At 46.4% G+C, this 25,236-nt stretch overlaps 1 protein-coding gene across 1 annotated transcript in view; it reads left to right on the top strand.

Moving 5' to 3' along the window:
• The window catches only part of GRID2IP (Grid2 interacting protein), a 262,480-nt gene that overhangs the window by 8,705 nt on the left and 228,539 nt on the right, over positions 1 to 25,236 (top strand). The window contains exon 2 of the mRNA XM_069209713.1: positions 13,469 to 13,623. Coding sequence (XP_069065814.1) covers positions 13,469 to 13,623 — 155 coding nt within the window. The remainder of the gene's footprint in view (positions 1 to 13,468; positions 13,624 to 25,236) is intronic.

The raw sequence follows: 25,236 nt of genomic DNA, 5'->3' as shown, positions 1-25,236 counted from the left end.
GAAATAATCTACTATATGGCACTGCACTCTGCACCACTATATTCTATGCCACTGCACTCTACCCTGCACCTCTCCACTCTTTGCAACTGCACTCTACTCTGAAACAATCTATTCTATGCCACTGCACTCTACTCTGAAACAATCTATTCATTCTATGCCACTCTGCCCACTGCCCTGGCCGCCACTATACTCTACACCATTCTACTCTGTATTACTACATTCTGCACCAATACACTGTATTCCACTGCACTCCATGCCACTCTACTCTGCTGCATGCCACGGCACTCTACACCAGTACACTCTAAACAACTGCACTGTATGCCACTGCCCTTTACCCTGCACCACTGTACTCTATGCCACTGTTCTCTGTACCACTCTACACCACTGCACTGACACTCTACTCTGCAATACTGCACTCTACACCACTCCACTCTGTACTACTGCATTCTATGCCAATGTACTCTATGCCACTGCACTGTGCATCACTGCACTCTATGCACTATACTCTAGTCTGCACTGCACCACTCTACAATGCTCCACTCTGCACCACTCTATGCCACTGCACCCTATGCCACATGAGTCTACTCTGCACTCTGACACTGCACCACTCTGCATTACTGCACTCTCTGCCACTCTATTGTATGCCACTCTACTCCACTGCACTCTGTGCTACTCTACCCTATGCCACTCTATGCCACTGCACTCTGCACCAATGCACTCAAAACAACTGCACTGTACGCCACTGCCCTCTACTCTGCGCCACTGTACTCTATGCCACTGCTCTCTGTGCCACTCTACTCCACATTACTGCACTGACACTCTACTCTGCAACATTGCACTCTCTGTCACTGTACTGTACACCAATCTAATATGTACTATTGCATTCTATGCCACTGCACTCTATGCCACTCTATTCTGCATCACTCCAGTCTATGTGACTGCACTCTATAGCACTATACTCTACTCTGCACCACTCTACACTACGCCACTGCACTCTCTGCCATGTAAGTCTACTCTGCACTCTATGGCACTGCACCACTCTACACTACTGCACTCTCTGCCACTCTAGTCCACTGCACTCTATGCCACTCTACTCTGTCCTACGCCACTCCATGCCACTGCACTCTACACCAATGCACTGTACTCTGCACCACTGGGCTCTACGTCACTGCTCCTATGCCACTCTACTCCACTCCACACCACTATGCCACTAACGTTTAGCCATGCTGAACAGCAGCCACTCTGGTGTATAACATGGCTAAAACACATTGGCAAAGCCAATAACTCTTGCATAGATGAGGCCTATTGGCTTTGCTAATGTTTGTAAGTACTATGAGGTACCGAGGTCCCTGAAAGAACTGTGAATATGGAAATCCTTCTTTTAAACATGCACTTGACACCTCGTCTGGGGTAGTAAGCGCTAAATACAATTATATCTTAATATAGGCTGCTACAAAATGCGCAAATACTTTTCGGTTAAATTAAAAAAAGTGCTTCTCAAATACAGATTTGAATAATATACTGTTTAAACCTAGTACAAACATTTTTTATAACACTCCATTAAAACCACACACTCCACAGCTCACCTTGGAACACCATTGCAGTACCTCTCTAAAAGAAAATATCTTTGCCATCAGAAAGCTTCAAGTGACTCCTTTGGTTAAAGTCGATGCAGGTTTTCAAGCCCCTTTGCATTTGCAGATTTACTAGTTGCCCACATTTGCATTTCTTTAGGGAATAAGACACCCAGGCAAGAAGGTCTGTTTCTTATCTGTCCGCCCCTCCCTCCCTCAGAGCCTTTCAATCCAGCTGGGGAAACTGAGCTGCCCGTAATTTCGCCCTGCCGTCCGTTGTCCTTTTGGTGAAAGGCTAAAATTGCGGACAAATGCTTCTGTTAAGCCTTTCATCACGGACAACGGACGGCAGGGCGAAATTACGGGCAGTCCGTGAAATTTACGGACGGGTGGTCACCCTACAGTCAACACCAACAGCTTTCCTTTTGATACTCCTTCACCGCCCTTGCTACCCATGGTCTTGGGGAAGGGACAGAAAGTAGCAAAAAAAAACTCAGCTTTCTGTAGTTTTCACTCTGTCTTTCTATGCCCTCAGGGGCAAACCTGGGGCTGTTAGGGTATGGGGTTACCCTGTGATGTCATTAGGCGTGAAAGAGGTACTGGTGTGACCACTGCTGCCCCGGCAGTCTGATGACTGTGTGGGCTTTAGGCACCCACTTACAATCGCTGTTGGCAAAAAAGCCAGGACTTGCTGGAGATGTTGCCTGTCCCATGGGACCCTCAGCAGTTAGAAGGAGGAGACTGGCTGATGGGGAAGCTGCACTTTTTTTCTGTCAAAGGAGTGGGGCTGCAGTTCCATTCTGCAGAGCCCCCCACCACTAAATGTACTTTAATATCACAAAAGTGAGCCTTACCTGTTTAGGTCTGGTGGTAGATATGATTTAAATCATATATATGCTACACTGACTTTTAGGGCTTTCAGCCAGCCCTCTTCATCCATTGGTCTGCTCTTGGGTCATTCACGTTTCCCTTCTGCCAAATTCAGCATGGGGCAGACACCTTCAGCCACTGGCTAACTTCACTGTGAGTGCAAGCATTGTCCCTTTCACAAGGAGAACACCCATGCACCAGTCATCCCCTAATGTGCCATGGACTACCATGGCATTGCATTGTGATGTGACGACAGCTGAGAACTCATAACAGTACCATGCATGAGGCAAAATAAATGAAACTAACAACTTATTTGTGGATAAATATTTTGCAAGGTTATTTATTACACAGGTTGGGTTAGCTTTAGGGACGATACAGGTGTCAGTGGTGAGTTCATTGACAATTGACACCCATCCTGTGAAAGCTAGAACTGTCCTGTTAGTAGTATCAGCACAAAGGTCCTTAGATCAGTGGTTCTTAACTTTTGACTTCTGTGGACCCCAGTTAATCATTGCTAGAGCCCACGGACCCCAAATGAATCATTATTGGAATCTGGGGACCCCCACTGAGACATTACTGGAAGTCAGGATTCCGACCTAAACATCTTAAATGATATGAGCCACAAAACAATACACAAAAAAGAAACAAGCATTCATCAAACAAATACACAAATGATGAATATTTTGTATTTAATTCATAAATAAATATACATAAAAATAATTTTAATGGGAAGATTGGAGCATTTCTAAATTCAATTGAGGCAGCTCATCACCCGTAATATATTCTGTTATATGCACTTGCAATGCTTACAGAAATAAATCTTAGGATATTAATTTAATTTTCAGCCTCCAATTTCAAATCCCCTCACATTTACAGAACGTTTTTAAACTTTCAGTTATGCTTCTTTATTTATCTACACTTCATTAATCTGTTAATGCTATTTAATTTTGTAAGCAGCCACGGACCCCCTGAGCATGCTTTGCGGACTCCGAGGGGTTCCCAGACCACAAGTTAAGACCCTCTGCCTTAGGTCCTTTACAGCTTATTTACTCAGTCGCTTGCCACTCGACCTACAGTTTCCTTTTTGCATCATGCTCCTGACGAGTCAGAGCGAGACCCAGGCCAGCCTCCACAGTAACTCAGGATTTTGACAGTCACTTGAAGGATGAAGGAGCGCCATCACGTCATCTCAGGCCCTGCAATAATGACTCCCAGTGACTTCAGGAATTCCCTTTTTGCTCCAAAATCCACCATCTGGAGACACTTGTAGTTGTTTGAAGCTTTAGGGCTGCCCAGTAGCTCCACCTTGCGATGCCGAAAGAAACCATCACATTAATTCTTGTTCTTCTTTTAGCATATATGTATCCAGCTAGGGTAGAGGGGTGGGGAACACCGACCACAAAGAGACACAGACCCTTATTATACCCCTTTCTGTCCTCACTTCTCACCACCTGATGCCACAAAGCAATAAACATGGTGGAAGCCCTCCGAGCCTACAGAGCCTCTTATTGCCCAACTTGGGCTCCAGCTGCCATCCTATCTAGCAAGGGAGCAACACCAGTATGCTGTCCCCACTTTGATGCCCTGTGGGTGGCGTTGCGTGGCCCGCTGCAATGTGTGCTTTTTTTAGACCAAATGATTATTTTGTTCTTTAGCCATTTTTTCAATAGATGGTGGCCTGCATATTCCCCAACAATAAAGTTTTGCAAAAACTATGATAAAACGAAACAATCACTGGCAAAGCTAAAAGTCTAACAGCCATCTCCATACCCACTGGCTTTGACAATGTTTGTTTTGTGATGTACCCATGATGAGACAGGACATGTTAGCTGCAACTAGGTGGTGCCATGGGTTGAAGCTAACTCCAACTGTGTCATACGATTTTTTTTTTTTTTTTGAACGAGGTGCTTGTGCTACCAGAAAACTGGAGAGAGACCCTGCGTTACATTGGTAGCCTCGGCCTTGGCAAATACTTTAATATGATCAAAACAAATCAAATTAAGCAATGCAATTTCCACACATTTTTGTTTGTGCACTGTACAGTTTTATTAGTAAAACTGTAAGCCTGTGCAAATGTTATGGTAATTTCAATTGAAAATGTGTTGTCTGTAATGGCAGTGTGCTACCAAACCATGAATACTCCACTATATACCACTTCACTCTACACCACTCGACACCACTGCACTCTACTCTGCACCACTGCACTCTACTCTGCACCACTCCACTTTTCATCTCTCCACCTCACTGCACTCTACGACACTGCACTCACCGGCACTTCAGGCTACGCCTGTCTACTTTACCTTGTACCACCCTACTCTATGCAAAAGCATCTTTGCCACTGTACTGTACATCACTGCACTCTACACCACTCCAGTCTAGGCCACACCAGTCTACTCTGCACAACTTCACTCTAGGCTGCTGTACTCTACGGCACTCAGCAACACCGCACTCTCTGCCAATACACTAGTCTACGCCTATGCACTTTACTCTGTAACACTCAACTCTATGCCACTGCACTCTACGCTAATCCACTGTACGCTTCTCTAATCTACTCTGCACCACTGCACTCTATGCTACTGCACTCTACACCACTTTACACCATTACACTCTATGCCACTCTTTGCAACTGCACTCTACCCTGCACCACTCCTCTCTATGCCACTTCACTCCACTCTGAAACAATCTGCTCTATGCACTGCACACTTTTCACTCTACTCCGATTTGCATCACTCTTCTATGACAGTGTACTCTGTGCCACTCCATTCTTACACTCTGCACTTTATGTCAATGTACTCTCCACAACTGCATCACTGTACTCTACGCCATTGCTCTCTACGCCACTCTACTCCACCTCACTCTGATGCTCTACTCTGCAGTACTGCACTTTCCGTCACTGAACTATATGTCATTCTACTGTGCACTACTCCACTCTACGCAACTGCACTCTGCCAGTGCCCTTTACACCACTGTACACTACTCTGCACCACTCTATGCTACTCTACTCTGCACCACTCTACACCACTGCACTCTTTGCCACTTGACTCTTTCTATGAATCACTCAACTCTATGCCCCTCCACTCTGCACCATTCTATGCAACTCTACTCTAAGCCACTCTACTCTGCTCTAATCTGCACCACTTTATTCTGCACCACTCTACTCTGTGCCACTCCACTCTGTAACACTCTACTTTGTCACTCTAGTCTGGGACACTCTACTCTGCGACACTGCACTCTATGTCACTTGACTCTTCTCTGCACTCTATGCACTGCATTCTATGCATCACTCAACTCTATGCAACTCTACTCTACGCCACTCGACTCTGCTCCAATGTGCACCACTTTATTCTGCACTACTCTTCTCTCTGCCACTGTACTCTGTACCACTGTACTCTGTGCCACTCCACTCTGCAACACTCTACTTTGTCACTCTAGTCTGGGACACTCTACTCTGCGACACTGCACTCTGCGCTAATCCACTGTTACTCTGCGCCACTCTACTCTGCGCCACTCTACCCTGCAACACTCCACACTGCACTCTACTGTGCACCACTCTAATATACACCACTGCATTCTATGATGCTGCTTTGCACGCCACTGAATTCAATGCCTCTGCACTTTTTGACACTATACTCACCCTACACCACTACTCTATTCACCATTTCACTCTACGCCACTCCAGTCTGTGCCACTCTATGCAACTCCACACTCTGTCACTCCACTACAGAAACACTCTCTGCCACTCCACTCTAAAATACTGTACTCTGCTGTTCGCCATTACACTCTATGGCACTCCGCTCCACTCTTCTCCATGCCACTAACTTTTAGCCATGCTGAACAGCAGCCACGCTAGTGAACAACATGGCTAAAATACATTGCATAGGCGAGACCTATTGACTTTGCCAGTGCCTGTTAGAACATTACTTTACCGTACATCATGACACCCACTGACACAGAATTTTCATCTTCATTTTCCCGGTGTAACTCAGTGAACGCTATCTCTGTTAAAATTATCTTTTTCCAGTGGTTCTGCAGCTTCACCCGTCAAATCTCAGGTTGGGTGTGAATCTTAGCTCTGAATCACCGCATTTCTGCTACAACAATGGCTTCAGTTGCGACACCGCCCTCGCAGCCCAGGCCTGTGGACTCCCAGAGCGTATCTCTGCGTCCAGTGTCGGATGCCGCCTGCGCCCCTTCCCTGCAGTGAGAGCCCGCCAAGCCGACTCACCACGGGATGCTGCGCGCGATGTATGACATCACAGGTTCTCAAGCAGTGGCTGCTTCAGGCAGCTTCCCGCTGTGGCAAGACAAGGGCCTCGTTTTATGCTGCGAGTCTCTTTGGAGATGACACAGACATTTGTTACCGAAACACTGGAAAAAGCACTGGGAGTCACTTTCTCACACACCTGAAGCTCACAGACAACAGATAGACTCATTCTTACAGCAGTGCCTTATGCAAAGCTCATTTTAATTGTGTTAAAACCCACTGGTAAGTGCAACAATGGTTGGTACAGGCCTCGAGGGATAGAATGTTCTAAAAGAAACAGTGAGACACAGAATGACAAGCATTCGGATGCTGCAGCAGATGGGTTATACCAGCCATTATTGGACCTCTGCAGGTGCATTATCTTCAGTGGAACTCTCAACATTCCAATAGTGTCATCAAGCATTATAGCCCGCTGCCGAGGGTACACTGGTTGTTAAAGGTCCCGAACCTGAGTTATAACGAGGGAGAGGGTTTTCGCAATGGGCATGGCCCGGACATGTCAAAAGGGCTGATTGTTTTCAATTGAAAAGAGAGAAACAGAATGACAAGCATTGGAATGTTAAAGCAGATGGCCCTTGCCAGCAATTATTGGACCTTAGCAGGTACGTGGTCTTCAGTGGAGTTCTTAACATTCCAATATTCTAATCCAGCATTTTAGCCCGCTGCCGAGGGCTGTACTCGTTGTTAAAGGTCTGGAACCTGAGTTATGACGAGGGAGAGGATGGTTCTCAATTGGTGCAACCTAGGACAGAAGGTCTATAATTCAGGAAACATCCCCAACCACGATTCCCGAACAAAGAAGTCGTGAACAACGAAAGCAGAACAATGCTTTTGGTAACCACGACTTCATTGTTCTGTGCCTTAACCACGCATGTGCTGAACAACGCATATGCGTGGTTAAGGCACAGAAGAAGGGAGTCGGCTTTGTCTGAGGACGCGATCAGGTAAGTGGGGCTTGGGCCGTTTTAGGGGCAGGGTTGGGGGGTTGCTGTAGTTTTAGGGGCCAGATAGGGGGTCAGGGTATTTTTAGTTTTTAGGGATGGGGGTGTGGGGTGGGATAGTTTAGGTTTAGAGGCGGGGTGGGAGGGTCGCAGTAGTTTTAGGGGTGAGGGTTCGCTGTAGCTTTAGGGTTGGGGTGGGAGGGGTCGGGGTATTTTTTGTTTTTAGGGGTGGGGAGTGTCAGGACAGTTTAGGGGCGAGGGTGGGGGGGTCGCTGTAGTTTTAGGGGCGGGGTGGGGGTGTCGGGGATTTTTTATTTTAGGGGTGGGGTAGTTTAGGTTTTAGGGGTGGGGATCGCGGTAGTTTTAGGGGTGGGGTGGAGGGGTGGGGGTAGTTTATGTTTTAGGGGGTGGGGATCGATGTAGTTTTAGGGGTGGGGTGGAGGGGTCGCGGTAGTTTTAGGGGCGGGGTGGGGGGGTTGGGGTATTTTTATTTTTTAGGGGCGGGGAGTGTCAGGACAGTTTAGGAGCGAGGGTGTGGGGTCGAAGTAGTTTTAGGGGCGGGGTATTTTTTTTTTTTAGGGGCGGGGAGTGTCAGGACAGTTTAGGAGCGAGGGTGTGGGTTCGCAGTAGTTTTAGGGGCGGGGTGGGGGGGCAGGGGATTTTTTGTTTTTAGGGGTGGGGGTAGTTTAGGTTTTAGGGGGGTGGGGAGGTCGCAGTTTTTTTAGGGGTGGGGTGTCAGGGTAGTTTTAGGGGCGGAGTGGGGGGTCGGGGTATTTTACATATTTAGGGGTGGGGTGGGGGTCGGGGTAGTTTAGGTTTTAGGGGGATGAGGGGTCGCTGTAGTTTTAGGGGCAGGGTGGGGGGATGGGGTAGTTTGTTTTATGGGGGTCGCAGTAATTTTAGGGATGGGGTGGAGGGGTCGCAGTAGTTTTAGGGGCGGGGTCAGGGTATTTTTAATGTTTAGGGGTGGAGTGGGGGTCAGGGTAGTTTAGGTTTTAGGGAGTCACAGTAGTTTTAGGGGCGGGGTGGGGAAATGGGGGTAATTTGTTTTAGGAGGGTGGGGGGTCGCAGTATTTTTAGGGGTGGGGTGGAGGGGTCGCTGTAGTTTTAGGGGCAGGGTAGGGGGGTCAGGGTATTTTTCGTTTTTAGGGGTGGGGTAGTTTAGGTTTTAGGGGGTGGGGGGTCACAGCAGGTTTAGGGGCCGGGGTGGGGGGTCAGGGTAGTTTAGGTTTTAGGGGGGGGTCACGTTAGTTTTAGGGGCGGGTTGGGGGGGTCAGGGTATTTCTTATTTTTTAGGAGTGGGGTGGAGGGTTGGGGTAGTTTAGGTTTTAGGGGGGTAATGGGGTCACTGTGGTTTTTGGAGCAGGGGTCGTTGTAGTTTTTGGGGTGGGGGTTGGGGTATTTTTAGGTTTTAAGGGCGGGGTTGGGGTAATTTAGGTTTTGGGGGTGGGGGGTCATGGTAGTTTTATAGGCGTGGTGAGGGGTCACTGTATTTTTAGTTTTAAGGGGCAGAGGTGGGGGGTCGGGGTAGTTTAGGTTTCAGGGGGTTGGGAGGTTGCGCTAGTTTTAGGGGCAGGGTGGGGGTCGCTGAAGTTTTAGGGGCGGGGTAGGAGTATTTTTAGGGGCAGGGGTGAGAGGTCGGGGTAGTTTAGGTTTTAGGGGTGAGGGGTCGTGGTAGTTTTAGGGGCGGGGTGTTGCTGTCGTTTTAGGGACGGGGTGGGGGTTGGGGTATTTTAAGTTTTTGGGGTGGGGTGTCGGGTAGTTTAGGTTTTAGGGGGGTGGGGTCACGGTAGTTTTAGGGGCAAGGGTGGGGGAGTAGGGGTATTTTTTGTTTTTAGGGGCTGGGGTGGGGGTAGTTTAGGTTTTGGGGGTTTGGGCGGGGTTGCTGTAGTTTTAGGGCGGGTGAGTGGGGGTCAGGGTATTTTTAGTTTTTAGGGGCAGGGGTCAGGGTAGTTTTAGGGGCAGGAGTGTGGGGTCGGATATTTTTAATTTTTGGGGGGTGGAGGCTCGGGGTAATTTTTAGGGGTGGGGTAGTTTAAGTTTTAGGGGTGGGGGTTGGGGTAGTGGTTGAATTATTTTTAGGGGTGGGGTTAGGGTGGGTTGGAGTACAATTGTTTTAGGGATGGGAGGTCGGGGTTGGGGGAGTCGCATGCTGGAACCATGCATGCCGTTCATGCATGCCTTTACCAGGAATGCCTTTACAATGAAAAATCGTTGTTAAGGCATTTGTGGTAAAGGCATGCGTAGTAACAACGCAGTTGTTGTTCCGACCCCATTGTTTACGCATGCGTGGTACCAGCATGCGTTGTTCCAACTCCTATTCCTATAATTTTCTTAGAGCATTCCTCCCACTTAGGGATGATTGATTTAAATGAAAAAGAGAGAGACAGAATGGCAAGCATTGGAATGTTGGAGCGGAAGGTAAGCATTGGAATGTTGGAGAGGAAGGTAAGCATTGGAATGTTGGAGAGGAAGGTGTATATCAGTCATGATAGGCTCACAGCCACTTCACTCTCTTCAGTGGAACTCACAGCTTGAAGTCAGTGTAACTGTTGAGACCCGCAGCATTTTACACCTCCTCTCCGTGCACTCCTACTGTCTTACGCAATCTCGAGGGATCATCTATGGACCTACCTATTAATCGACTCATTGATACATCTATTTATGTTTATCTGTGAGGGCAGCCAGGAAAGGCCTGCAAACAAACTCTTCTGGATCGCCTATAACGAAACTTCACAAATGGGAGTATCGAATGATGACTTGGGCACCCTTAGGCCGACTGGACACTGACATCCCAGTCATCAAAAGATCCAGCCTTTTACTTACATCCAGCGCTCCATAGTATATGATAGGCAACATGAAGCGCTATATAACATTCTTAAATAGATAAATGTTTCTTCTCTACTCTGTCATTCTCCCGAGAGCAAGGTCTGAATTAGACCCCCCTCTGTTCATCCTAGTGCATTAGAAACCTTCCAGGCGCAGGTGCTGACACTAAATGAATTACCAACCAGCCTCCTTGCAGTGTGGGCTGCTGCTCTTCCACAGCTACCTGCAGCTTGAGAAGTAGGTTAGATTTCCCATTGACAGCTCATTTAAAAATAAACTCCAATCTGGGGCAGGTATCAGGAGGGAAGCGTGTCTCTGTGGCTGCCCCCGTTCTCCCCCGCCCCCTGTGCTCCAGATTCCAGGTCTGACTCCTGGGGCCTGTCTCGCAGAGGAAGAGTCTGTGTCCTTTGGGGAACCGGGCCTTCGTAGGGTGCACCGGGGAATTCGAATCAACAAATACAGAAGTCACTTCGTTGCCACATCCTGAAGTTTTAGAGACCACCTACAAGTATTTAAATGAGACTTCCTGCGTTACCTCGTGATGATGAGCACTTGATCTGTATTTTATTTAACCCTACGGCATTAGCACACCTCACACAGACTGAAATTCACATACATAAGAACATGTGGTAAGAACCACTTCAAGAAACATTCCATTTGTAAGTGGTCAGAACAGTCTGATGAGGGATAAGGGGCGTTTAGCAAGATTTTGATTGGGGCATGAAATAAGATCCGAATTTAGTTTAGGTAAAATCTCAGCAGATTAATTTTTATTTTAGATGTTTTTTTATAAGACAGTGGAGTCGGTTGGGCCATTGTGTGTACCGACAAAAAGAGTAATATTGATATTGTTACTCCAGAGAATGCTTGTTTTTCTGCAAGTGAGGTCATAAAATATATATATATATATATATATATATATATATATATATATATATATATATATATATATATATATATATTAATATGCACTGAAAGGTTACAGGGACGTTCTAATTAGGTTCTGAATTTACTCACCCCCTAAGATAACTATAACTTGCGCCCCCTCCATGCACAGTTTCCTCAACAATAATTTAATTGCAAATGTTGCAGTAATAATATCAAAGATGCTATAGAAGATGTCACCAGTGATATAATGTGTGGAGTAATTCGTTGTGCATGGCGAAGGTGCGAGTTATAGTTACTTGAAAAAATTCTAACTATAACTACTGAATTTCTATGGTTTTGTACGAGTAAATTAAAACCTAACTAGAACGTCCCTGAACCTTTGTTTTTTTCAGTGAATTCCTATGGGTTTTTGACGTAAAGTAATTTGAATTACTGTACGTTAATCCAACCACCTTGTGCGCAGCGAGGGGTTGGCTGCCGGGCCTGCAGTCAAGCCCTTATAACCACCCAACCCTGGGCCGCACACAGCCTTTGGCCGTGCACAGCAGGGGTTGGCTACAGGGCATGTCTCTGTTAGTGGGTGCGTGAGTGTCTGAGTGGGTCTGAAACTGGGTGTGTCGATCAATCAAAAAATGTATTAAGCGCACTACTCACCTGTTAGGGTCTCAAGGCGTTGGGGGGGGGGGGGGGTAGGGTTGCCGTTTACTGCTCAGAAAGCCATGTCTTGAGGTGCTTTCTGAAAGTTAGAAGGTCCTGGGTCTTGGGTAGGTTGGTGGGGAGGGAGTTCCAGGTCTTGGCAGTGAGGTGGGAGAAGGATCTGCAACCAGAGATGGTGCGTTGGATGCGGGGGACTGTGGCGAGGGCGAGGTCAGCGGAGCGGAGAAGTCGAGTAGGTGTGTGAGTCTATAGGTGGGTCTCAGTGGGTGCATATGTGTCTGAGTGGGTATGAGAGAGGGTGCATGATTCTCTGATTGCATGCATGAGTGAATGGATTAGTGTATGAATGAGTATGTTCTAAGGTAACAAAGTTGGAGGTGTCCAGGGTACGTCTTAAGGTGATCAGGTTATAGACCATGATTTAGAGTTGTAGGAGTTGGGTTTGCTGAAGGTAATCATATCACTGAAAAACCCAATTAAAAAGTTTGTTATGCTTCTGGCTCGTAAAACTGCTGAAATTCACCAGTTACTGTTATCAACACACTCAGCACTCCCTTAGCTCACACCAGCAGGCATGGGTCCTAACACACCTCAGGTGGTGGCAGGCTGTGGCCCGCATCCAGGTCCTGTCCCCAAATGCCGTCTGTATCCATCTCCCAATGCGCACAGTCTCTGGCTGTGTGCAGTTGGTGTTGGGGACGGGTCCAGGCTTCGTGTCACACCAAGCACCCAACCCGCAGCGTTTAAGTAACATCAACTAGAGCTAATAGACATCATTAGACACTGACAATCAGTGTCTAGATGTAACTGGACACAACTGGTATGATCACCCGTAGTAATTAAATGGGTGTCCAATAATCCATACAGCAGCAACTGTATCCAGTAGAATGTATTTGACCCTGACCATTTTCCACCACGGTTTTAAGGCAGTTATGGACTTGTGTTTTTTTCAGTGAAAGCCATTCCCTTTGATCGCCTGGTAGGGCTGGAGAAAAGTTAGTTACATTTCAGTTCCTTCCATAAGCGTCTGATGCTAGTGCGGAACAGATTGACCTGCCAATAACTCTGCCCTGGTCAGGTTCTACAGGTGTTGGTTGTAGAACTTCTTGGTCTCCCTGTGGCCAGTCATTCTTTGTAAAGCAGCTGTTGATCGAAGGCCAATGCACCTCTCATTGCAAAACTACTTGTTGTTATTGTGTCCCCTCCCACAACATTGCTTTGTACCACATGGGGATCACTTCTTGCTGAACTATTATTTTATTCCATATATCGACCCTGCAACTCCTTTGTTGTCTGTTATGTAATAACATGAACCGGCTAATTATGGTACCACCCCTTCAACCAGTTACTCTGCCCTTGTGGAGTGGGTGCCTAGTGTCTGAAGGCAATAAGAGACCACATTAATGGTACAGATACTTAGAACATGTTTCTCTCTCATTCTTTAGGTGGATGAAGTTCTCGGGGACCAGCCGGAGGTCAAAGAGAAGGTTTTCACTGTCCTGAAACAGTATGCAGCGGAGAGACGAGTGGAGTACCTGGCCTACGCGCTGCCCATGATCCTCTGCCAGGAATCACAGCAGTCGCTGATCGATGACATCAGGTAGGCGGAGCCTTCGCAGACAGAGTATGCTTTGGCGCAAATCAGGTCTAGGTCTTTTTTCATCCAAGCAGTACTTCCCTACACTAGAGATTATGATATGGCGATGGAGTTTGGAGAAGTAGTAGTAACCTTAGAAAATACCACGTTCAACTAAATGCTGTTCTATGCATGGAGGTTGCCCAGGCAGATGGAGTTAAACATGCACATTAAATACAGAAATGGTGCTGGTTTAAAAATAATTCAATTTTGCGAACATATCCGGGGGAGAAGACAGTGGTTCCCAAGACAACCGCTTGTGCTCCATGAGGTTGCCCGACACAATTCCCAATGGTCCAACGAGGACAGCTTCCCATTTGGAGTCTGTTACCATGCCCTCTGAACAGTGAGTAACTTTTCAATGGTTGCAAACCATAGATAAATAGCATTCTGAGTTGTAATGAGGATGGGATGGCCTTTAATGCCCCTAATTGCGAATTAGAATGGGACAGTAAATCCCTTCGCAAGTGGGAAATGCTTTTTTACATGCAAAATGGGTTTGGATTATACCAGAAATCCCTTTTTTGGTCGCAAACCCTGTGATTTTTTGTATTAGTCACACTGTATTTTGGTGAGTAAAGGAAAGCATTTCTGGGTTGTCAGGAGTGATTGTTGTATTGTGTTACATTATTTTGCATCTTTGTGTAGTGCGCACTCCCCTTGAAAGGCCCAGGACCACTTGCAGCTGGATGAGTAAGAGGCTCCTCCAGTTATTGGGCATGTTTGGCAGAGTGTGAGTCCATCCAGTGGTGTCTATGTGGGAAGCACTCAGGTGTGCTTGGGGTATGAAGGGATTCTGGAAACCTATTGAGGTGCACCTGTTGTAGCACTAAAGCATGCAGTGAAGGGGAGAGGTGTGTGAGAGACAGTGGTGCATGTGAATCCTCACCATCTCCGAGTTAGAGTCTACTCTCTTAATTGTGCGTTGTCGGGAGATTGTCGGTTTGTGCTATAGCCTGTGTTACGATTGTTGATGTAGTGCATGAGGTTGGTAGGGGAGATCCAACCAGGATGCTACAAACATGTGGCTGCGTTTAATCATGCATCGACGCAGAGAGATGTGAGTGTTGGACTCAGATGTGAATGTACGAACCTGGTCAAGATCGCTTCCAGGGAACAATGTCAGTGTGAAGAACTTCAAAGAATCAGATTGCAGAGGCTCAAATGGGGTTTCTGCAAAACATTGTGCATGAGAGGCACATTTCAGGAATAGACTGGAGTGTGCAAGACAGGTCTTCTGCAATGAAAGCTTCGAAGCAGACGAGCTACAGGAGTATCAAAATCAGTAGAACTGGGCGTCCTCTGAGGGCTGCCCATTGATTGCGTAAAGAAGACACAGTAAGCCTCAAAGAAAGCATTTCTTTAGGAATTCCAGGACCCTTCACAGGAAGAGGCTTCAAAATGTTTAGAATCAGCTTTGGCTGCCCTATATATTACCCCTCCTAACTCGTTCTGTCCTGGAGTTATGCCCTTTGTCTGTTACATTGCATGGGTCACCTCTGTCTCCCATTCTTCTGTGATGTTCCCTATTTCATTACCTCCTCGTGGGCAACAGGGGCTGAGGTGGGTCCCTTAACTCATGGGAGTCTGATAGTGGTATTATCATCTCAGTCCAGTCCACAGTCTCTTCCTCTGCTTTTTCATACCTTCTAGTGGCCCTCACAGGTGTTTCATCTGCCAGGATCCTCTCCAGAGTATTTGTTTTTTGAGCTCATGTCACTTTGCTTTTTAGTACATAGAGTCCTGCATTTGTAAAGATGTTAAGGTTCAAGTACCAGAATGCAAAGCAGTGTGCACTTAAAAACAGAAGTGGCTGAACAACTTGCACCTAAGGCTGGCCAGCACATCTCTATGGTTGGTTATCTGGTATGAAATTGCTTATATTTTATATGTAAAGTGTATGATTTGATAATTTCATCATTTCCCATATGAAACCTCTGCATTGATGCATTGATGCAGTAGCTATTCTGGCATCGATTCACCAAAATGTTAATGGTAACAGAAGTGAAATAATGCACTCTTTGTCCCTACGATGACATCACAGGAAGTGGCATCAGGAGAACTTTCAGCCTGATAGCATCACAGGATGTGATGCTTAAGAACATTTCGTCCTGATGCCAAAACAGAAAGTGATATCATATAAGTGCTTATGTATATGGTATCTTTGAAGAGTAAACCTAGCCGAAGGGCAACAGAGCGCTGTAGAGGATCAAAAGCAAAGATACAAGTATTTAGAGGCGTAAATACGCAAAAAGAGCCTAACAGCCACTCTAAACCAAAAGAGCCACTCTAAACCCGGATTATGACATACACCTGTAGGTCTGTCAAAACATGCCGTCTACCACTGACTTTGTAAAGATGGACAGTTGCAATATTGAACTTTCCCACTTAAAAAGGCTTTATAAATACTTTGTATTCATTTGTTGCTGCCTCGACCTTGTCCCTGTTCCCATTTTTGAAGATCGATAACCAGCTTACAGTGACCCTACATTGTGGTTGTTAAAGGGTAAACCGCTGTCCATGTCATCGAAAACCAATTCCCTATTGGGGCCACCATTTGTTTGGGTCTGGAGAAAGGTTAACCTAGCATTAAAATGGCCTGACTTATACAAAGGAATGCATTGATTCTACGGGCATGGGCATCTGCAACTTGAAGAAAGACCTATTCTTCAAGCCAGTGCTTACAGTGGAAGACTAGAAGTGCCAGTACTCACTACCCCCGAATAACTCTTTGCTACTCAGAAACAACTCAATGATACCCGTATGTGTCTTAATTCTGGCCATGAGGCAGCACTGATCCTCCTAGATATCTCTGCTGCTTTTGACACGATCTCCCAGGAGGCCTGTCCTGGAGTGGCTTGTTTCCTTCCTTTCTGTCAGGATGCAGAACGTCATCCTTTCTCCTCTTCGATCTCATTATAAACTCATTACTTGTTGGATTCTTTGATGCTCTTCTCTTTGCCTGGAGCTATTTAAAGGCATCATCCAATGACCAGAAAAAAACACAGTTCTCTTTACCTACTCCTGCATCACTAACAATCAATAATTGACACTCTAGAATGTTTCTCTGTTTGATGATGTCGGCTGTGGTATTGAGATATATTGTGACATCATTCAGTAGACCACTCCTTTAATCTTTTTGTTGGCCACTTGAATTTCAATGTGGCTCAATTCGGTTGTCTTATTTGCTCTTTGGTTTTCACTTTTTCTATCTTACGCTGACAAAACTCATCTTATCCTGGGACATTTTGTTTCTTCCATCTCATTTCAAAACTTGTATGTTAGCCATTGCTTGTTGGATCAATGCCGACTCTCTGTATCTAAATTCCACCACCGCCGAGGTTTTCAAGTTTGCCTCACTATCAGCCTGTAACTGTAACTAGCGGCTCAATGCCATACTTTTCTTTCAGAAGACGCATTTCCTAGCTTGTCTGTATTTGTTTCTTTCTTCTGAAAATTCTTTGTAAATTCTCCCATTTCGTCATGTTCCCTTTTGCAGAACAGTAGACATTTTAGTTTGTTGATGGAGAGTAGTTCGATTTGGACATTTTCTGGATTCTAGATGCATATGTTGTGGTAATTCTTTTGTTTTGGGGTGTGGTAGGGGCTGTGGATGAATTGTGTAGGTGGTGTAGACCATCAGATTGTCTCATCTCTGGGAGAAGTAGTGCGGTGGTTCTGGCCATGGCCGCTGCCTTTCAGGCCCTTAAGGACCAAATCGTAGTTACCACAAAGAACTACCGTTTGCTTGGAGTCCCTGCACCCTGGACAGCCTGAATCTTCCAACCAAGAAGAGTAGAAAATCATGTGACCTGTTCTCAGCCAATCACAGCGAAGGACTGGACTTTAAAAAGTACTTCTGTGAAATGGGGACTAACAGCAGCCAAAGGTTCCATCAAAACAGAACTGTGAGCACCATCTCCTTTAAGCATCATAAGTTGGGCCGCCTCTTCTTCAGTATGCAGGTAAACCTTTGTTGTTGCTACACACCTGTGTGAAAACACTGGCTTTGGACCTCATCATCCTCTTTGCATGTGGAAAGAAAACTTACGTAATCGGCTTGGCCTACCTGCCTAGCTCTACTCCTGCTTTCAGTGCTCATGCAGACTGTTCTTTTACCAAAATGGGGAAGGGGTTACATTTTCTTATTGGGCGTTCACTCATCACTTTCTAAAACCTTACCTCTCCAACATTTGCAAGGACCTTACGATATTCAGCTGCCTGACTTGCTCCATTCACGAGGGGTCACAGCCTATTTCAAAATAAAAAAGCATTTGCAATGCAATGGGTCTCGCGTTTGCTCGAGGTAGAGCTATTAGTGTTGTAAACTCCTAACCCGACTTTTCTTGCCACATTTTTTTTAAAACACATTTTATTGTTTTCGTCCCAGTTTATACAATAAATTGCATGTTGTGCATTACATCATAACTCGTCTTCTGTCCATGATCTTTGTCAGGGTATGTTGGATCTGCTTGAGATAGTTGCACAATCTAACCGCTAGTCGAAATGTAGCTATAGGACCATTCCGGTCCAACGTACAGTTAAATCACATTTTCATGGCATATACAACTGCATTATATGCTTATATGTCCTCTAAAAACGATTGACATTCCCCTCCTACCCCCCTTAAACTTGACATCTAATTCTCATGTGTGGGTTGGGCACGGTAGTGGCATTTCCCATGTTTAGCTTTCTGTTGTGTGTTAATGGTTTGTATTTGTGTCTGACTATTGTCTTGTAGTTTATTCCTATTGATAGATTGTGTAGTTAGTCTCCTATTTTCATTATAACCTTTGTCAACAATCTCTATTTCCTACAGGGGGACTCACACGAGCTTGGTGGTATATTGTGGGCGATACCCATTTCCTCACCCATTCCCCATTTCGTCTTCACAGGTTGCCTTAAAGGTTCCTAGAAGCACATCCAATGCCAATGCTATGGGGCACTTTCGGACTCCGCTGCCTTCTTCCCACCTAAGGGCGGCACTCTCTGCCGTGCCCCATTCCCTCACTTCTGTACTCCACTGTAGCATCAAGGGGGCTATTGTTGCTTTCCAGCGCCTGGTTAATAGGCGTTTTACCAACAGCAGGGCTAAGTCTGCAAATCGTGTTGTCAATTTCCCTTTTTTGTTATGTGGGAATAGACCGAGCAGGCACGCCTCTGCTGTCCGCCAGTCACGTCTCCCTGTCACCTCCTCCAGCATATTACCAATACTATCCCAGTATGAAGTGATACTAGGGCAGCTCCAAAGCATATGAAGTAGTGTGGCGTCTTCTGTCTGGCATCTCAGGGATGCCGGCGAAAGTGTTGGGAACACAATGTGGAACCCATTTGGCATATTTGTAATATAGTGTATTGTATGAACTTAAATCTAGTATTATGGGATACTTGTTTTGGGTATATTAGAATGGAAGACCACTCTTCGCCCGAGAGTTCCCTACCCATGCCCTCCTCCCATATGGTTCTCAGGGGTGTTAGGGGCTTCTGTACATGCACTCTGAGGCCCTTATAAAGCCATCTAATTAAATGTCTCCCTTGCCCCATGATGTGCATTGCATGAATGAAATCGTGTGTTGGTGGTTCAGATCCATCCGGTGCCAAGCAAACCTTGATATATCATACTATATTTGCATATACCGGAAATAGTGAGGTAGGCAAGTTGTGTTTGTGTGTGAAGTCTGTATGTGTGAGCAATTGGTGATCCTTGAACAGCACCCCAATTGTATCCACTCCCTCCTGTGTTCACAATTGTATCCCATCCTGGGTCAGTATTCCAACATTTGTGGGGAGCCCTAACAATGGGATATTTGAGGCATAGGGAATTGTGTCAGTAGTGTACCTGAGGGTAAGCTTCCAGTATTGTAGGGCCACTCGCAGTAGGAGCTGCAGCCCTTCCGGGGGTCAGGATCCAGGACAGATCAGAGAGTGGAGTCGGCCTCTGTCAAGCATTGATTGTGTAAACTCTATTTCATGTAAATTGCGTCCAGTTAGCCAGTATGCCAGCCAATATAAGTTTGCGTAGTAGTCTCAAAATTCAGTATAAATCTCTTCCTCCAGATTTATGCTATTAAGTTGCGGAGTGAGGATATGTAAGATAGGAGTGAAAGATGGCTCACCTTTCATAAGACGTGCTAAAAGTGTGCCCGCCTTATCCCCCTCTCTATGTGCTCGGTCCTTGTATTTTGTAAAATCCACCACTCGCAGCCGTTCAAGGAGTTCTGCATGTTCAGCCCGAGCATCCTGCTACATCTGGGCCGGGGGGCATGAAGGCCTGCCCCCGCCTCCAGGGGGCCTAAGCTGTCCTCTTCACATTTTGAACGTCCGGGCATCCACTGTCTCTCCCAGTACTGTCCCCCTAATTACCCCCTTAAATGCCTCCCATTCTACCAACAAAGAGGATGCCGTCCCTTTGTTGTCAGTGAGGAGGTTTGTTATTGCTTTGGCTTTTGGAGCAGTGGTTCTAGCTTCCACGTAGGGATCGGTGTGGACGCTCTTCCCCATGTCACCGTTAGTTCTAGTGGGTTATGATCTGATAATGTTTTCCCTAAGTATGTGGTGTGGGTTATTTTGGTCTGTACGGTATTAGTGCATAGTCTACGATCAAGTCTTACGTGTACTTTATGTGGATAAGCGTAAAAGGAATATTCCCTCAGTCCCTCATTTCTTGCCCACCGTACGTCGGTGAGAGGCTAGCCCTGTATCCATCTTCGTAACGATTCTGCCTGTGTCTGCGCACCCGTACCCAATAATGGGGGGGTGGAGTGGTCAAGGAATGTGTCTAGTACTGCATTATAATCGCCTCCCAGGAACCAGGGCAGGTGTGCCCATTGCTACAGGACGCTCAAGAGGTATGTTAGGAAGGCATCTTGTTTGCTGTTTGGGGCATAAAGGCTTCCCAGCACTACAGGCTCCTCGTCTAAATTACCCTTAACCAAAGTGTATCTGCCATCTTTATCTACTTTTGTATCTACTGCTTCGAAAGGGACACCAGAGCGTATCCATATAGCTGCTCCATGAGCGAATGCAGAGCATGAGGCGTGGAACAGCTTTCCTCTCTATTTTTTTGCACAACTTTCCTGCCTCATGGGTGGTTAGGTGGGTTTCCTGTAGGTATACCATATGTGCTTTCACGATGGTTCAATTGGGCTAATATTCTGTGTCTTTTATGGATAGATCCCATTCCTTGCGCATTCCAGGTGATATTGTAATTCTGTGTGGACAACATTATATGTCATTACTGTACTACTCTCCCTCCCGATCCACATATTTCTGCTGTACCCTTTGTATGTCGTTTGCGATAAAAGTGTTGATGTCTTAGTAGCAATATCGTCAACATTTCCCCAACTGTGTTCAATTCTAGGCTGAGCAGGAACTTTCTCAGCCAAACCATTACATAACAAGAAAGTAACCAGTTTGTAACCATTATATAAAATAAGCCTTCACAATGGGGGTTGTGTGAGATGCACTCTATACGCGTCTCTCCTGCGATTGACCATGTATCTCATATTGATCACAAGGTCCATCCGCCCAGGCCCACCACTCCCTAAAGGAGGTACATCCTCCATAGGAGGTAGGGCCCCATCTACTATCGGAGGGGTCCACAATTTACCACTCACAGTGGCGTCTTACTTTTGCGGCTGGTTCTGCCTCTCTTTACTAGTCACAGATCTGTCCTCACAACGAGGTTGGGTGTCATAGCATGTTCTTCCATTCCGCATCTTCTCCTGATCAGGGCAGGTGGCCTTCAATTGTCGGCGCTAATCTCTGTTTGTCCCTTGATGACATCTAAGCAAGTATCCATTTCTATGCAGCAGACTAGTTATAATTCTTGTGCCGTTTGAGGGGTGATCGAAGGGAGCAATGCTATACTTCCTTCCGAGTCAGACACTACAGTGCTGTCCTCGGAGGAAGCGATGCTTGGAGGAGGATATCCATCCCTTAGTATTGTGTATGCTGTTTGTATTGCTGCTCTCTGACTCTCCAATACTTGCGATAGTCTTGGCCCAGTATTCCTTTGCGCTGGGGACCACAGTGTTTGTCCTTCCCTGCGTGGGAGTCGGGTCTTTTTCAGTGGCAGGGTATCGAAATATTCTTATGTAGCCTCAGAGTGTGGGAAGGTCTTGTCCAGCCAGTCATGTTCTATTTCAGGTGTTTCAAAAAAATTAGCTTTTTGGTTGTGCGTCATACGTAACCGGGTAGGGAGCAGTAGGGCATAGGATAGTCCCTAGGCTTGAAGTCGTTTCTTTACAATGACACAAACTAATATACTGTTCCAAAAGCAGAATCAAGAGAAAAAAGAGAAAACGGATACAGAGAAGTCCTAAACTTTAGGAGCAAGGAACCTCACACACCCAGCTGGGTGTCATGCTTCATCATCGGCGCTGCTCCTTGTCAGACCGGCGCCTGCAATGTCTGACTGATCTTTTCTCGATGATGTCGACACCTCAAGGGTGAGTGTGGAAGAGAGGAAAATAAGGAGAGTCACACTAAAGAATAAAATTGGCTCACAATCCCAAACCAAGAGAAAAATGTATTAATCCAAACGGGGGGTTGAGGCCAAGATTAAAAACAGTCGAAAAGAGTGACACAGAGACAATGGTCTGACACTCTAACCAAAGCGTATCAAGAAAAGAGGGGAGGAGGAACTACCATCCAGCCCAGCAAAAGGTCTTCTCTGTATCCGTTTTCTCTTTTTTCTCTTGATTCTGCTTTTGGAACAGTGTATTAGTTTGTGTCATAGTATCTACTTCGGGAGGATATACACTGGACCATTATCCCGCCCTTTCCCTTAGTTTATTGAGGTTGGTCGTTTCTTTACAGCCTGGAAGGAGGCCCTTTGCCTCTGGACCACCAACGTGTAGTCTGGATACAGAGACACCCGTACATTATCCATCATGATACGGTCCGCCTCCCTTGCCTCCCGCAGGAGGGTATCACGATCCCTGTAGTTCAATACTCGAGCCACCACAGATCGGGGCGGCGCCCCAGGCGGAGGTCTCTTGTTTGGAACTCGGTGTGCTCTCTATCGTGAAATGAGTCGACAGTCCGGTGGCCGCTATAGTTTTCAGCCATGTCTCCAATTATTGTGTGGCATCTCGCCCCTCTGCCCTCTGCCCTCTCCGGAAGGTCAATCATACGAAAGTTGTTGCAGCGTGATCTTCCTTCTGCGTTTTCAATTCCCTCCTGTAGGGTTTCCACTTGTTTTTGCCAATGCTGAATCACGTTTTCATTGTCTTTTTGGACAGGCAGAAGGGTGGCGACATTCGTTTCTGTTTGCTTTACTCTGCCAGTTTCCTATGGTCATCTTTTAAAATGCCAAGTTCAGCGGTGATAGAACCCAGGCTTTGCTCTATTGCCAGCCGTTAGTCTCTAATTTCTTGCGGAATGACATCTAGTTTATCCATAGGCGGGTCAGCTGCTGTGGCTGGTCTCTGGTGCTGACATTCTGGCGTTGTCTAGGTGTTTTCCTTTTGCGCGGCCCATTTTCGTGTACTTGCGTAACATTTATGCGAGATGGTAGGCCTGCGCTCTACGTCCAATATTTAGTCCAGCGGGGGAGGGGTCCCCTCAGGGCTGCCCCCAATCTCGGCAACCCTCCCTCTGGGTCGGGGGGCCCACACTACTAGTGAGGCCCCCAGGTGCGTATTGTAGAGTGTGGGGTTCAGGTGTGAATGTCATCACGTACACCAGTAGTGTTCTCACTCTCCGCCAGTATCCTCAAGCCCCGGAGAGGATCTAACAACTAAGGCCGCCCCATGTCTCGGGCCCTCCGTGATCTCCTCCATGGTGTGTACTTACCGCTATCTGCCGCCATTCTCGGTCACCATGTTAATGCGCCAAGATCTCTCCGCTGCGCATCACCTCCAGACCCGGCTGTCAGCGACCTCCGCCACTGGGGGTGTCAGTCCGTCTCTGGGCCTAAGCCTTCTTGCTGCCCCACTCCACGCCCCAGAGGAGGGGAGGGACCCCAGCCCAGGCCCCTCCCGGTCATCTTTGGTCTAGACCGTTCTCAAGTAGGCCCCCCACCCCCGCACAGCACCGACCCACCTCTGTGCTACAATCTGCCTCCAGGCGGGTCTGGCCCTCTCCTGGGCCTGACTCCCCACTCTGCTGACTCTTGCCATTTCCACTCTGAACGATGTTTCATTTTCTCCCAGCCTGTCACCCCTTTCGATCATACACATTTTGTGCCCTTTTGACACAGATATTTCAGTTGTGGCGGGCCCAGATCGGGAGCCCTGCGATCAGACGACTATCATCTTCGGTGGTTAGCCTTGCCCCCTCCCCCATCGACTTTTCTTGCCACATAAACTGAAAATGAAAAGTAAAACAGTTTCACATAAGCGAGCCAACAGCCACCATGAGCGTGACTGAGACACACAGAAGGAAACAGAAGTTGCTTGCCGACAAACGTATTGGCAAAAGTGCAATTATCCATGTAACCGGCAAAAGTGCATTTATCCATGTAACAGGGTCAATGCCATGCAAAGCGCTTGACTACTGCCCAGCGAGATTGCGCTGCATAGGAAATAAAAATAAAAGTAATCCAGAAGCCATGTGGAAAACACAGAGCCTCATGTGTTTTCAGTAGTTTCCCGGTGCTCTTGAGGAGGGCTAAACACCGGAAAAGGCATGACGTACACATGCCTTTCACTAATGAAATCAAGCGAATTATAAAAGGCAAGCCCACGAACCAACCAAACTGATGGGCGTGATATGGGTGTGGTTAAAAGCTCACAGAGAGATTACAACAGGGACCATAGTGCCTGCGCGCTCGACCCTAAAAGTAATTTTGTTTTTGTATTTTATTTTATGCTAAATCTGCTAGTAAAAAGCTTCACATTTTTGGTGAACTTTTTGCTTACTTAGGCTGTTCCCCATTCTAAAAAACATAATCTTCACTCAAACAGGAAGTGACTTAAGAGGAGGAAAGGAAGTGCAAGGCATCTGTCTCTGCACCTTACCAAAAAAGGAAGATTGTTTAGCCTACATCATGTCCTGTAGTGACGTGTCCCCAGTGATGAAGGTATTGTGAGTTTCTGTTCCAGCCTATTATTCAAGCCAAAATGTTGTGAACCCCAGTGCCAGCGAATAGACCCGATAACCACAGGTGGTAAGAAGCTGCGTATCAACCCATGAGCCCTTTTACCCGGCAAACCAAGATGTTAGTAGGTTACGTATCAACCTAAATGCCTTGGGTAGCATAAGAAATATCAAGGACCCTTTGCCACTAGTGACATCACGGAGTTGTTTTCTTTAGTTCTTCGAAGCTTCATATTGGCTGCTAAGAGGTTAGTAGAAGGATGGGAGTGAAAACTAAACAAAGCAAATAGGGAAATTAAGAGTTCTGTAGTCTTTTTTCGAAGGTCTCAATAACAAGGAAGCGTTAGCAGTACCAAGGACTGACTTGTAATCAGGGCTCCCAGTTTTATGGTATTTATTATTTTTAAACTTCCATCTGTATTTAGCCATATTTATTTTTTGGCCATTCTCTTGGTATTTTTTCTATATTTTGTACTTTGAGAATAAATGAAGTCAAAGAATGGTACATTTCCACATTTATTTAACTGAAAAACA

The sequence above is a fragment of the Pleurodeles waltl genome, chromosome 10, assembly GCF_031143425.1.
Source record: "Pleurodeles waltl isolate 20211129_DDA chromosome 10, aPleWal1.hap1.20221129, whole genome shotgun sequence".
NCBI lineage: Eukaryota > Metazoa > Chordata > Amphibia > Caudata > Salamandridae > Pleurodeles > Pleurodeles waltl.
The sequence above is the reverse complement of the archived record's forward strand: the minus strand, read 5'-3'. Positions and strand labels throughout refer to the sequence as shown.